The following is a 12,978-nucleotide window of genomic DNA, read 5'->3' as shown; positions in this document are numbered from 1 at the left end:
TATATTCTTTACTTTTTTAATTTTAAAAGAGATAAAAGAGTATTTTTAGATTTCTTATCTCTTGATTTATCTTTTAGATAGGTGAGTATTTCTTTTGATTTGAGAGCTTTGGCTTCTGCTTTACATAGGTTGTAGGTGATACTTGGCAATGAACCACGACACAGTTTTTCTACATAGAATCGAACCAGTTCGATATTTTCATTTTGGATGGCTTGAATAATGGCGGTATAGTCATCGATAAACCTTGACAGGAATGTATTGTTACCGTATTGGTAGATGTGTTGGAGTATATCAATGTTTGGGTATATGTTGACAAAACAATCGTTGAGTGCACTGAATTTGTATTCTTGTAAGAGTAGAGGATACTCGTCTGTCACCAAGCAATATCTAGCATAATTGGTATTTGATCTTAGGAAACAAATAAATTCAATTTGATCCAGCTGCCATGGCATATCCTTTCTAAATCTTGCATCAAACAAATCAAAATATTTGTTATGTATGATCCATAGTAATGTCATATCTCTAAATCTCCTTGCTTGTACATCCAACTGTCTATGAATATTCGCAACTTGTCTCCAAACTATAGATCCAACATACTTGTTTCTAATGATTGATTTAAATAATCTTGTTATATCATCTTTACTATTATTATTTCTAATACTATTCTTTTCTATTATATCATTCATTATTATTACATTAGTGTCCTTATTATTATTAATATTACTTATATTATTTATAATATTATTTTTCAATTGTAATTGATTCTTTTTTTTGTTATTATTATTTGGATTATTTAGATTATTTAGATGAGGAGGATCTTCATCAATTATAAATCTTTTGGCTATAGTATTACATGGTGTTGATGGAGCTGTGATTCTTAATTTAATATACATTTGGTTGAGTAGATGAAAGAATGATTTCTCCATGACCGATACAAATTCATTTTTAGATGATGATCCAATCTCAAAGAATAGACTACATCCCCATTCACTAGATTGTTTCATACCATCTTCGTATGACACTTCTCGTCCCTCTTTATCATCAAAGTTGCCAACCAATATAAATGCTCTTTGTCGACCACTATAAGATGGGAAATGAAACCTTGAAAAGTGATCCAAAGTAGATCTATCTGTTACATCGTATATTGCTACCACCATATCAGCTGTATATGTATCTTTATCATACACATCATCTGATAAACACTAAAAAAACATAACAAATAAGTTAATAATAATAATAATAAAAACTACTACTACTACTTCAACTTTCTACTACCAAACATACCAATCTATACTTTATACCACTGAAACCATCAAATGTTATTTCATCTGCTGTAAAGTCAGCTGGTGTCTCTTTTGAGATGGGATGAGATGTTAGAGATCGAACCAATGATGACTTGCCTACACCTTCCTTTCCAGCTATAATAACATTTAATACAGATGGTATTCTATCATAGTTTCTAATACGATATACCATATCTATCTATCTATCTATCTATCTTCTATTTAAATAGATATTTATCTATCTCTTTGTTTTTAATTATCTCTCTTCTACATGCAACCAACTGCAAGAATCTAATTTTATAAATGAATTTGAGGTGGTTTTCAAAGATTGGTGAAGATCAACCAAATTAATTTATTTAATTAGTTTGTCTACATTCACATTTCTATCTATCTCTCTCTTTATATTGTATATATGATAAATAGATATGCCTATATTTGATTATAAAGAAATAGAATCACCAGCAGATGATCCAGTGTATAATGACTATAGTAGTTTTGGTGGTATACCAATCATCATTGACAATGGGTCATACCAATGTAGAGCTGGTTATGCAAAAGAAGATAAACCAAGATGTATGCTATATATCATCATTTTACATGTATTACTATTACTATAATCTAACTATTCCTGAATCACTTAGTGATATTTAAATCATTGGTTGGTAAAGTTAAATCAACTGCAGCACCAGTTGTTGGTAATGCTATCAAAGAATCAGAGATATCAAGATTAACAATAAGAAGTCCATTTGATTCAAATATTCTTGTTCATCCACCATCACAAGTATGTTAGTTAGTGTAGCAAACAAATAGATACATATGTATGGAAGATGATATTAACTTTTTTGTTCCTAAAGGAATGTATATTAGATTATATTTTCGAGAAATTAGGAGTAAACAAACAAATTGATAATCCTATATTGTTTACTGAACCAACTGCAAATCCATCTTATTGTAGGAAATGTAATGTATTAGATCTAGATAGGAGAGAATAGTTTATATATATATTAATCATTTACATTTAACATTTAGATACAAGTGAATTATTATTTGAATGTTATCAAGCACCATCGGTAGTATATGGAATAGATTCATTGTTTGCATATTATGGACAAAAACATCAATTTGAAGACAATGGAAAGGAAGCTTTGATAGTATCATCGGGTCATTGTACAACTCATATCTATAATGTTAAAGGTGGTAGAGTCGATCAATACCAAACTAAAAGGATCAATGTCGGTGGTGGAACAGGTAGTGATTATCTAAGAAAATTAATTCATCTAAAGTATCCAAATCATAAATCTTATTTCACTCCAAATTATACAAATGTACATATACAAATCAAATTATTTATATATTATTTATTTATTATATTTACCTTTTATTTCTTTTTTTTAGGAAGTAAAAGAAAAACATTTATTATTTTCAAATCAATCATATGTTGAAAAGATTGAGGAATTTGGTATTGAAGATCAAAGTAATACGACAACAACGACACCAACATTGACTCATATTATTCAATTACCATTCCAAGAGGTAGATTTGGAGAAATTGGAAGAAGACAAACAAAGAAAAATACAACAAAGAAAAGAGTTGGGACAGAAACAAAGAGAAAAGATGGAAATCAAGAGAAAAGAAAAATCAGTAGAATATATAGAGCAACTCAATTCATATGAAGCGATTCAAGCATTAAAATCAACAAACTTGGAGGAATTTAATAATAGTCTAGAGGGTCAAGAAATGTCAGAACGTGATTTATTAAAAGCAATCGATGAACTAAGAGAAAAATTAGGAAGAAAGAGAGATCCAATTCCTGAAATGGTAAACTAAAAATATTTAAACAAAGAAAGATATATATACAACATTTTATTAATTTTGATTTGATTTATATGTTTAGACAAACGAAGAAGAATTTCCATTATTATTTGTTACAGATGATTTATTGTCACCTGAACAAATCAAAGAAAAGAGAAAACAAAAGATGCTAAAAGGTGCAAAAGATGCAAAACTAAGTGCAAAGAGAAAGAGAGACGAGGAAAAGGAAAAGGAAGATGCAATCACTAGAAAAGAAGAGGAAGAGTATGACAAGGATCCAGAAGTGTATATGAAACAATTGTATGAACGAAGAAACAAAATAGTCGAACGAAAGGAGCAAAGAGAGAAATCAAAAACAAAGGTCATTCGAAGACAGGCCAAACTCAGAACTGTGGTCATCACTGAGAAACGTGGAGAGGATGAGGTTGATGAAGAAGAGGATCAAGACAATGCTGCATTGGCACAAGTCGAAAAACTATTAGATAAATTCGAACCAGGTTGGAATGCATCGCCAGAAGATGATCCTGCCCAACATTATGAAACAGCTCAAGACCATCAAATACATTTGGGTATTGATAGAATTCGTGTTGCAGAGATTCTCTATCAACCAAAGGCTATCATCGGCTTAGACTCTATGGGTTTAATGGAATCTATTGCAATGATACTTTCTCAAATTCAACCAATTGATATTCAATCAAAAGTTTCAAGAGTAAGGAAGTAACATACATTTATTTTGGTTCGTTTAGTGACTAACCAATATTTTAATTATCTTTTTTTAATTTAGAATATTTTTGTAACAGGTGGAAATAGTTTAATATGTAATTTCAAGGAAAGATTAATGTATGAAATGAGACAAATAAGAGAACCTGGAACTAAATTTAATATTGTTGGTGGTGATAATATATTGGATAGTTGGATGGGTGCCAAGAAATGGACAACGGATCATTTAAATGTTGGAGATTGGAATACAGTTTCAATATCTAGAAAGGAATATCAAGAATATGGTTACGATTATTTAAAGGAACATGATGCTTCTAATTTATCTACTTTTAAATATCATCAAAAATAGTTAATAATATCAATCTCGAGATCGATGTACCTGACTGACCAAAACTACCATTACCATAGGTGTATAAATGTATAAAAAATAGAATAAAATGGAATGCTTTATTCACTATTGAATTAATAATAATTAATTATTGTGAATCTATACAAAATTTATAATTTAAAAAGATAATTATTAATTATATCCTCTTCGTTTACCAAAGTATGAAAATATTATTGTTATTATAATTATTATGATGGCCTAATCACGCATATCTTGAAGATTGAAATATTGATGTCCATGATTGTTGTTTGTGGTGTTTGCACGGTTTCTTCTCATACGTTTGGTGTAGAGATAAACGATAAATATTAAACAAGCAAATCCAATTCCATAAATGATGGTTGTTGAGCTGATAACTATATAATTTCACAATCCCCAAGATAATTTCGATTAGATTAGTAATGTTATAGGTTGAGATAAAGTTCATATGATCATATCTATCTTACATTCTGTTGTAATTTTATATGGGTCTTCATCTTTGCTAACATCATCTGCTTCAGATTCAGATGCTTCAGATGATTTCTGGTTGCTTTTAGATCCAGAGTCGGATTTAGAGCTTGAAGATGAAGGAGGAATGGTTGAACTTGAATCAGAAGAATTTTTTGAGGAAGAAGAGTTTGTTGAACCAGAAGAACTCAAGTCAGATGAAGAACTAGAGTCCGATGAAGAACTAGAGTCAGATGAAGAACTCGAGTCAGATGAGGAACTAGAGTCCGATGAAGAACTCGAGTCAGATGAAGAACTCGAGTCAGATGAAGAACTAGAGTCCGATGAGGAACTAGATCCTTCTGACGAGTCTGGTAGCTTTGATGGTTCTCCTCCTGCAATCGCTGTTGTTTTATCATCTGCAAATACAACATTAGATGTACTAATGAACAACATAGCAAACAAAGCTAGAATCACTAACCAACGTGTTGATGAATTCATTCTGTTTACTTAATATATTAATATAAGATACAAGATAGATAAAAGATAGATAGATAGATAGATATATAGATAGATAGATATATACAAAAAATTGGATTTCAAAATGATAATGAATCTTTTGAAACGAGGGTATTGAATGGTAATATAATTTTTAAAAATAATTCGTATTGCCGTGAGTCACCTTGATAGATAGATCTGTCTGGGCATATTGATATGATAAAAAGGATTGTGCAAGCTATCTACAAAGAATTTGGTTGTTGATACATGTATTATTTATTATTAGATATGTTCGTGTTATATTATATTATTAGGTTGTGATTTAAATTCTACCAGTCTTTTGAGCCAAGAACTTTGCAAATCTGTCTTGACTGTTATTGTCTCTCACCGATCTAACTTCATGGATGGCGCTATCTCTTTTATCTAAAGCATAGTCTACGTGATCTCTAACTAGTCTATGTGGCTAATAATATATATTTTAATGTTAAACGAATATTGATGAGCAAAAATGAATGAAATCCTCTCTTGTGTATATCTTCATTGTCGTTGTTGTTATCGCTGTCCAGTCCAATTGTCTATCTATCAATCTATCTATGTATGTATGTCTCTTCTTCTTCTTCTTCTTACCTTTCCGTAATGAGCAAGTCTATGAGTAATATCGAGACCATAAGCCATAACGAGTACACCAGCACTCATAATCATACCAACTGGAATAACTTCAATCCAAGTCATTTTCTCTATCTATCTATCTATTCTATGTATTGATCTTGATAAATGTAATCTAACTCTTGATATATATATATCTATCTTGATGATTGATTGATGAAGATAAAACAAAACTATTCAAACAAAGCGAATGATCACCTTCGAAATTTTTTGCATTAATCAAGCAATTTAATTATTATTACTTCATTCATTCGATTAGATAAGAATATACTCAAAGATAACATTATTATTCATATATTCTCTCTCAACTATTGATTACTTTTCGATAGTATTTACATCCTCTCTCATAACTTTCAAACATCATTCAATCTATCCATTTTTTTGTACATACACATTAATACTTTACATATCAACAAAATATAACAAAATAATGGTAACTATACATACAGAGATATCTCTATGACATTGAATAACATTTCTAACAATATTGATTAAAATAGTCAGTAACATTACATACCAATTTAGGAGATATCAAAGTTGAAATATTCTGTGATTCTGTTCCATTGGCATCAGAGGTATGTACATACATATAAGAAATAGCCAATGAAAGCATGTAACACTAATATGATTGATTGATTGTATAGAACTTTCTAGCACTTTGTGCATCAAACTATTACGATGGTACCATCTTTCATAGAAATATAAAAGCATTTATGATACAAGGTGGTGATCCTACCAATACTGGAAGAGGAGGACAATCGATTTGGAAGAAACCATTTAAAGATGAATTTGTTTCACATCTCAAACACAATGGTCGTGGTATCTTGTCAATGGCAAACAGTGGCCCAGATACAAATAACTCTCAATTCTTCTTTACATATGCAAAACAAAGACATTTAAATAAGGTTTATACTGTATTTGGAAAGTATGTAAAATGACATATTTAAACAACAGACAATGATTGATTAACAAATATTTATTTATTTATTTTTAGAGTAATAGATGGAATGGAAGTATTGGATTTAATGGAACGTGTACCGGTCGACGCAAATGATACACCAATCAATGATATTATATTAAAGAATGTTACCATTCATGCCAATCCACTTGCGCAATAAATAACACCTTGTACAAAATAATAACACACAAACAATAACAACAACAGCAATAACAACTACATTACAATGCAAGATATATATCTATCTATTTTTGGTTTGGTGATTTATTAATTTATAATTGGTCACTAGTAGTACTCATACTACTATTACTACTACTACTAAAAGTAGTACCACGAGTAGAAAGAGTTGTACCTCTTGTCATTTTAACAGCAACATGTGGAGGTGCAGCGGCATCTGTAGATTCAGCTGACAGTGATCCCGAGGTAAATGGTTTGAAGCCTAGATAACTCATGACAGCTGCCAACGAGTTGGATTTTGTGATAACTTCCACCCAGAGATATGGATCGATAGCAAACAAAAAGAATCCGACCAATCCAGAGTCGGTAGTGCAAATCAGCTGCAACAAACGGAATTGGAAATCGGGAAGTTCCAGTGGACAATCTTCTTTTGAACTTGTACTGATACAAGCCACCCATTCTCTAATCTTGTCATAGTAGACATCCTCTCTTGCATCGACATAGAACTTGAAGAAACAAATGAATATAAAATTGAACAAAATGACCAACATCACCAAACTTTGTTTGATTGTAAATATAATCACTTTTTTGTTTTTTAATACTTTATAAATCTAAAAAAGAAAAAGGTATGGTTAATTAATTAATAATTGGGACATTATATTATTATTATATTATTTAGTTTCTTCATCTTACAGAATAAATTTTAATAGTTGAATAGATTGTAAAACAAAATATAAAGAATAGACAGATCCAAGCTGGTACATAGAAACTAGCGTATTGCCATGCACTGTTGTCATCAGAGTCTATCCAACAGCCACTAGTCAATGGTGTAGCTTCATAGTGTTTTTTATAGAGTGGAAGGAATGAAAAGAATATCAACATTGACCAAATACCGATTCTAAAATACTTAAAGTTGTCTTTGAGATAGGTACTCATTCGAATCGACAAAAAGTAATCAAAACAAATGATTGTCCACCAAACTATATTTGATAATGCTCCGAGTTGAAATAACCATCCATTGAATCCACATTTGGCGTCGTCTTGTACTGCATATCGATCACCTTCTCCTCCACCACATGGAAACCTGGTGTTTGCCATCTCGATGAAATAGGATATACTGACAATCATGGTCGACACTGCAAACGACAAGATACATTCCATCTTGTGTGTTATCTTGTTTGGCAGCACTGCATACAATATCAATATGATAAACGAACAAATGAATCCAATCGATGTCAATGCTCTCGAAGTTGCATTTAACGTTTTTTGATTGTTTCCCCATGCCTCAAATGGACATGGAATGGCACAAGTCGGTGTAATATTAAAATAATTTGGTGTATCATACATTTCCAATGTCATATATACTAATGGTTCTGGACAACTATTTCTTGCTACAAAAAAGTATGTATATTAGATTTCAAGTGAATTTAGAATATTAAATTTATATTTATATTTAACATACCAAGTGGAGTATAAATAGAATTACAATTAATGGATTGATTTGATGATCCTCCATATTGAGTTAGATTAAAAGAGGTTGAAATATTTGGATATTCAGGCTCACCATTGACAACAGAGCTACATGAAAGTGCTGGGAATTGTGAAAGGTATATTTGACATGGTTGAAATGCTTCCACTAAATTTAATGAATTAACAGTTGATTAATTTTACATCAAATAAATAATATTATATTATGTATACATACTGCACTTTGATTGACATGTTAGAGAAGGTAAAGATATATTATTGGTTGGTGTGTTTACTATTGTACAAGGTTTAAAAAACTAGATATAAAGAGGTTAGTTTTTGTTTGATTGTTTTTTTTCTTGATTTGGTACTTTGTCTTACCATGCCACAAACTATTACTGATGCAGCAGACTGACATTCTTCATTGGTTAGAGAAAGGAAATTAAATATTTCAGTTGCATTTTGTGCCATTGTAGATTGTGAACTGTTAAAAGGAACATAAATGATTGTATCATTGGGTATGATTCCAACACAAACACCCAACGATGAATTGAATGGTTCACAAGTAGCTCCTATATCAACTATTCCATCTGATCGAATAATAGAAACTAAAAATGTAAAGATTAAAACTAATATCAATGATATTGTCTTTAATCTAATACTACTACTATTTTTGACCATTTTTTCTATAAATAAATAAATAAATAAATAATCTTCAAAGAGAAGAGAGAGAATTGATTCAAGTTCAAATGCACAATGACCAACAACAAAGTCACATCAGTTTTGGTTTGAGGAGGAATTTAAACTAAAATCGAATAATGGGTTCGACAATATCAAACATTGCATCTCGCATTGGCCATCCATTCAATACCGACACCCACTCTGAGACAAAAATAAATAAGCATCTAACCCTAGATATTTTGACAAGATTCTTTTTCCAAAAACACAGATGGGACATCCAAAAACAGGGATCAGCCCATAGTACCCCCCACCTTGATCTACGTAATTGAAGATTTTTTTGTGCAAAAACAGAAACCAGATAAAGGAGTGTAACTCGAGGTCGTTGGTTGATCTAGGATCTGACTTTATAGGGAATAGGAACAGGATGAGTGATAAATGCTTTGAAAAATGATCACCCGTGATAAATTATAGTGTGTCTCACATGTGAACTCACAAATAATAATAATAGTACTAGTAGAATGATAATTTTCCAATGAACCTTGATACACCAAGATCTCTAAATGGTACCTCCATCTTCTTTTTGGTATGGTCTTTTTTGAAATTAATTTATTTATTTTGATTTTGTCATTCTATACTCTTTCATGAAGGTGTCGTCATCTTCATCGGCAGACTCGGATACTGATGGTAGAGCCGGGGAATGGTCAGAGGCAGAGCCTGTGCTTCTGCCAAGGAGAATGGGTGAAAGGGAGACGGGTGAAAGGGAGCCCAGTGACCTGTTGCTAGTGTTTAATCGCTTTTTGAGGAATGGTGGTTGTGTTGTATCGACACTGCTATTGTCGAGTGTTGTAGTAGTAGTGTTACTGCTATGTACATGGTGGTGTGCCACTGATGTGGTGGTAACGGTAGGATTGTTGGGTATAGTCGTAGCTATACTACTGACCGAGTGACGTCTAATTGTTGAAGTGGTTGTAGTTGTCGTCGTGGGAATCTTTCCACCACTACTATGAAGTTGGGGTGAATGCGTGCCAATGCTGGTGGGTTGTCTCATACTAGGAGACAGGAAACATTGGGGAAGTGGAGAGGTTGTGATTGGATTGATACTGTTTCGTCGTGGGATACCCGACCGAGTTTGAGTGGTCGAGCTTGTGTAGGTAGAGAAATAGGTGACGAGTCGCAGAGTGGTAAAGGTGAAGCTGAGCACCGACACGCAGTCAAACAGGGTGATCAGTCCGCTCGAGATGGCCGGCGTCATCTCGAATGGCAGCATGGCCGCCATCTCTGCATTGGCTGTCACCAGCAACAACACCGTGTACAGAAAGTACATCATGACCGAGACAAACGACTGCTGGTTAATCTCGACAATGATGCGTGACGCCGAAACCGTGTCGATGCCCGAGCCGTTGGTGCCAAGTCCCCATGTGCGCTGTCTCACGTTCAACGAAAAGTATCCAATTGCCACAGCGGTCAGTCCCGAGTAGCAGAGCTGTCGTTTGAGCGGCATCTGACGCGTCGAAATGAGTGTACTCCACCAACTCGAGTCGTCGAGTGCCAGAGGACTGACCAACAACTGCACGCTATGTATCCACAGTAGAATGATGAGTTCGGCGGCTATAACCCTCTTTGTTCCGCTTTGAAACCATGCTCTGAGGACGCTGGGCGCCGAGCCAACCTCGCTGTTGAGCAGCACCGACTCTGGATATCGCAGTCCCGCAATAACACACAGTTGTGCAATCAACAGCACAAAGTGCAAGTATGAAACCATTATATACAAATGTTGTGTGACTGATGCTTCTATTAATTTTGTTTCTGTTGTCGAGTCATTTCGTATCGCAGTATTGACATAACAATGAAATGCAAATGATATGGACAATCTTGCAATCTCGACCATTAACAATTTCATAGATGTGCAATTAACATATTGTTTCTTGACAGTGTATCCAACCGACACCAAAAATAAACAACTATATAAAATATAAACTATCATTATCTATCTATCTATCTATCTATCTACTAACTACTATATAAATAAATAAATAAATAAAGTTATTATTATTGTTGTTGTTGTTGTTATTGTTATTATTATTATTATTTCATTCGAATTATTTTATTATTATTATTGGTTAGTATTATTCTATCTCTATATCTGTTAATGAAAAAAAAAGAAAACTATTGTTTGCCTGTTCACAAAAGCACCAATTTTGGGGAGTAATTTATTTATTTTTATTTTTATTTATAATTTTTCAACCTTCGTCATGACAAAACGATTCGTTTTCACTGCTTGCTAACATCATACAACGCGCGAGATCATCAACTGTTACTATACTAAATAAGGAGATGTCTACAAAAAAGGTTACGACTACCAAACAACAACAACCACCAAAACCTGTTGCTAAAACAACAACAAAAGGAAATGCAAATGTAAAACAACAAACTCAAACTAATAACGTTGCTAAAAAGACAACTAATAATAATAATAACAATAATAATAACAAGACAACAACAAAGACAGTAGTAGTAAAAGAAGATGTAAATAAGAAAAGAAAACAAGAACAAGACAATAAGAAAAAGGTTGATTTGAAAAAGAAAAAGAAACAACAAGAAGAGGAAGAAGAGGAAGAAGAGAATATTTATGGTATAGTCTATAGTGAAGATGAACAAGATGATAGTGACGATGATGATGATAGTGTTGATAGTGATGAACAAGATAGCGACTCTGACGACCAAGATAACTCTGATTTTGAAGAATTCAATGCTGGATTTGATATTGGAACTGTCAATGAAAAGGATTATCATTCGATCAAGGCAATGCTTGCTCGTTTGATTCCATGGAAATCTGAAACAAAGTTTAATGCTGGAGAGATTACCGATCTCATCATTGATCAATGCAACAAGACAAAGTTTGGACGTGCTATTCGTATCGAACACAATGACGATCCCTATGGATTCGCATCGGTTCTTTCTTACAAAAAGTACAGTACCAACGATGCTGTAAAGGGTTTTGTTCAATACATTTTGGAAAAGTTAAAGACATCTGAATCTCAACACATTGATACCAAGATTCACAAGAAACAACAATCAGTTGTTGATATTGTCAATGGATTATTAAAAGAATCTCTATCAAAGACTTCTAAAAAGGATAGTAGTGTTGGTATTGTATTTAGTGAAAGATTCTTAAATATTCCATATCAACTTATTCATCCATTACATCAATATCTTCAATGGGATATTGAATTATTAAATGTTTGTATATCAATAATATTAATATTATTGTATATTTTAGTGTTAGTTTATTAATTGTTTGATTTTTTTAAAATAATTAGGAACAAGGAATAACAAATGATTTTAAATTTGATAATTATTTAATTTTAACTTCTTATGGTGTCACTGCCAACACTAAACAAGACCAACAATTGGAAACTAAAACATCTTTAAAGACCTCTAAACAACAACCAAAAAAGAAAACTAAAAAGGAGGAACAAGAAGAAGAAGAAGAAGAAGAACAACAAAAATTGGAACGTAATCAAGTTGGTCAATGTGACTACTTTAAAGCTGAAGATGAATTTTTCAAAAAGGTTTGTATAAATAATATATATAAATATATATACATATAATATTTAATATTTTTCAGTACTTTAACTAATTGTTCCCTTTTTTAAAAACGATAGTATTCATCAATGTGGAGTACATTTGATATACCATATGAATATAAAGATGAAGATGAAACTAGTAAATGGACAATGGGAGGAAACCTTCATCGTAAAGGTTTGATTATAGTATTACCAACCTCTAAAATTCAATCATTTTTAGATGATATTAAAGAAGAATTTAAATAAATAATAAATTCCCATTTCTCTGTATCCCCGTACATATATATATTATATATTAATATATTAATATTGTATTAA

At 32.0% G+C, this 12,978-nt stretch overlaps 8 protein-coding genes across 8 annotated transcripts; 3 read left to right on the top strand and 5 right to left on the bottom strand.

Annotated features, from left to right (window-relative positions):
* Window positions 1–8: 8 nt before the first annotated feature.
* On the bottom strand, window positions 9–1,476 carry DFA_10877 (uncharacterized protein; the record flags this gene model as incomplete). The annotated part of the gene is made up of 2 exons (XM_004351075.1): window positions 9–1,202; window positions 1,285–1,476. The coding sequence occupies 2 exons, from the start codon at window positions 1,474–1,476 to the stop codon at window positions 9–11; spliced, it is 1,386 nt and encodes a 461-aa protein (XP_004351127.1).
* A 232-nt stretch (window positions 1,477–1,708) lies between these two features.
* arpE (actin related protein 5) lies at window positions 1,709–4,164 on the top strand (the record flags this gene model as incomplete). Its single annotated transcript, XM_004351074.1, has 7 exons — window positions 1,709–1,856; window positions 1,925–2,064; window positions 2,138–2,234; window positions 2,313–2,608; window positions 2,679–3,101; window positions 3,178–3,804; window positions 3,880–4,164. The coding sequence occupies 7 exons, from the start codon at window positions 1,709–1,711 to the stop codon at window positions 4,162–4,164; spliced, it is 2,016 nt and encodes a 671-aa protein (XP_004351126.1).
* A 237-nt stretch (window positions 4,165–4,401) lies between these two features.
* On the bottom strand, window positions 4,402–5,127 carry DFA_10875 (uncharacterized protein; the record flags this gene model as incomplete). Its single annotated transcript, XM_004351073.1, has 2 exons — window positions 4,402–4,556; window positions 4,647–5,127. 2 exons carry the CDS (start codon window positions 5,125–5,127, stop codon window positions 4,402–4,404), a joined length of 636 nt encoding a protein of 211 aa, XP_004351125.1.
* A 319-nt stretch (window positions 5,128–5,446) lies between these two features.
* Window positions 5,447–5,856, bottom strand: DFA_10874 (uncharacterized protein; the record flags this gene model as incomplete). The annotated part of the gene is made up of 2 exons (XM_004351072.1): window positions 5,447–5,587; window positions 5,752–5,856. 2 exons carry the CDS (start codon window positions 5,854–5,856, stop codon window positions 5,447–5,449), a joined length of 246 nt encoding a protein of 81 aa, XP_004351124.1.
* Window positions 5,857–6,220: 364 nt separating this feature from the next.
* Window positions 6,221–6,908, top strand: ppil3 (cyclophilin-type peptidylprolyl cis-trans isomerase; the record flags this gene model as incomplete). Its single annotated transcript, XM_004351071.1, has 4 exons — window positions 6,221–6,223; window positions 6,291–6,365; window positions 6,435–6,715; window positions 6,785–6,908. 4 exons carry the CDS (start codon window positions 6,221–6,223, stop codon window positions 6,906–6,908), a joined length of 483 nt encoding a protein of 160 aa, XP_004351123.1.
* A 112-nt stretch (window positions 6,909–7,020) lies between these two features.
* On the bottom strand, window positions 7,021–9,073 carry fslP (G-protein-coupled receptor family protein; the record flags this gene model as incomplete). The annotated part of the gene is made up of 5 exons (XM_004351070.1): window positions 7,021–7,536; window positions 7,619–8,316; window positions 8,388–8,561; window positions 8,631–8,709; window positions 8,774–9,073. 5 exons carry the CDS (start codon window positions 9,071–9,073, stop codon window positions 7,021–7,023), a joined length of 1,767 nt encoding a protein of 588 aa, XP_004351122.1.
* A 610-nt stretch (window positions 9,074–9,683) lies between these two features.
* Window positions 9,684–11,057, bottom strand: DFA_10871 (uncharacterized protein; the record flags this gene model as incomplete). Its single annotated transcript, XM_004351069.1, has 2 exons — window positions 9,684–10,122; window positions 10,843–11,057. 2 exons carry the CDS (start codon window positions 11,055–11,057, stop codon window positions 9,684–9,686), a joined length of 654 nt encoding a protein of 217 aa, XP_004351121.1.
* A 350-nt stretch (window positions 11,058–11,407) lies between these two features.
* On the top strand, window positions 11,408–12,906 carry DFA_10870 (uncharacterized protein; the record flags this gene model as incomplete). Its single annotated transcript, XM_004351068.1, has 3 exons — window positions 11,408–12,313; window positions 12,394–12,645; window positions 12,739–12,906. The coding sequence occupies 3 exons, from the start codon at window positions 11,408–11,410 to the stop codon at window positions 12,904–12,906; spliced, it is 1,326 nt and encodes a 441-aa protein (XP_004351120.1).
* Window positions 12,907–12,978: the final 72 nt, after the last annotated feature.

This window comes from Cavenderia fasciculata (assembly GCF_000203815.1).
Source record: "Cavenderia fasciculata unplaced genomic scaffold Scf_EUAJFUG02G6ADK-5, whole genome shotgun sequence".
Classification (NCBI taxonomy): Eukaryota; Evosea; class Eumycetozoa; order Acytosteliales; family Cavenderiaceae; genus Cavenderia; species Cavenderia fasciculata.
Note: the sequence above shows the minus strand (reverse complement) of the source record. Positions and strands in the feature narration are given on the sequence as shown.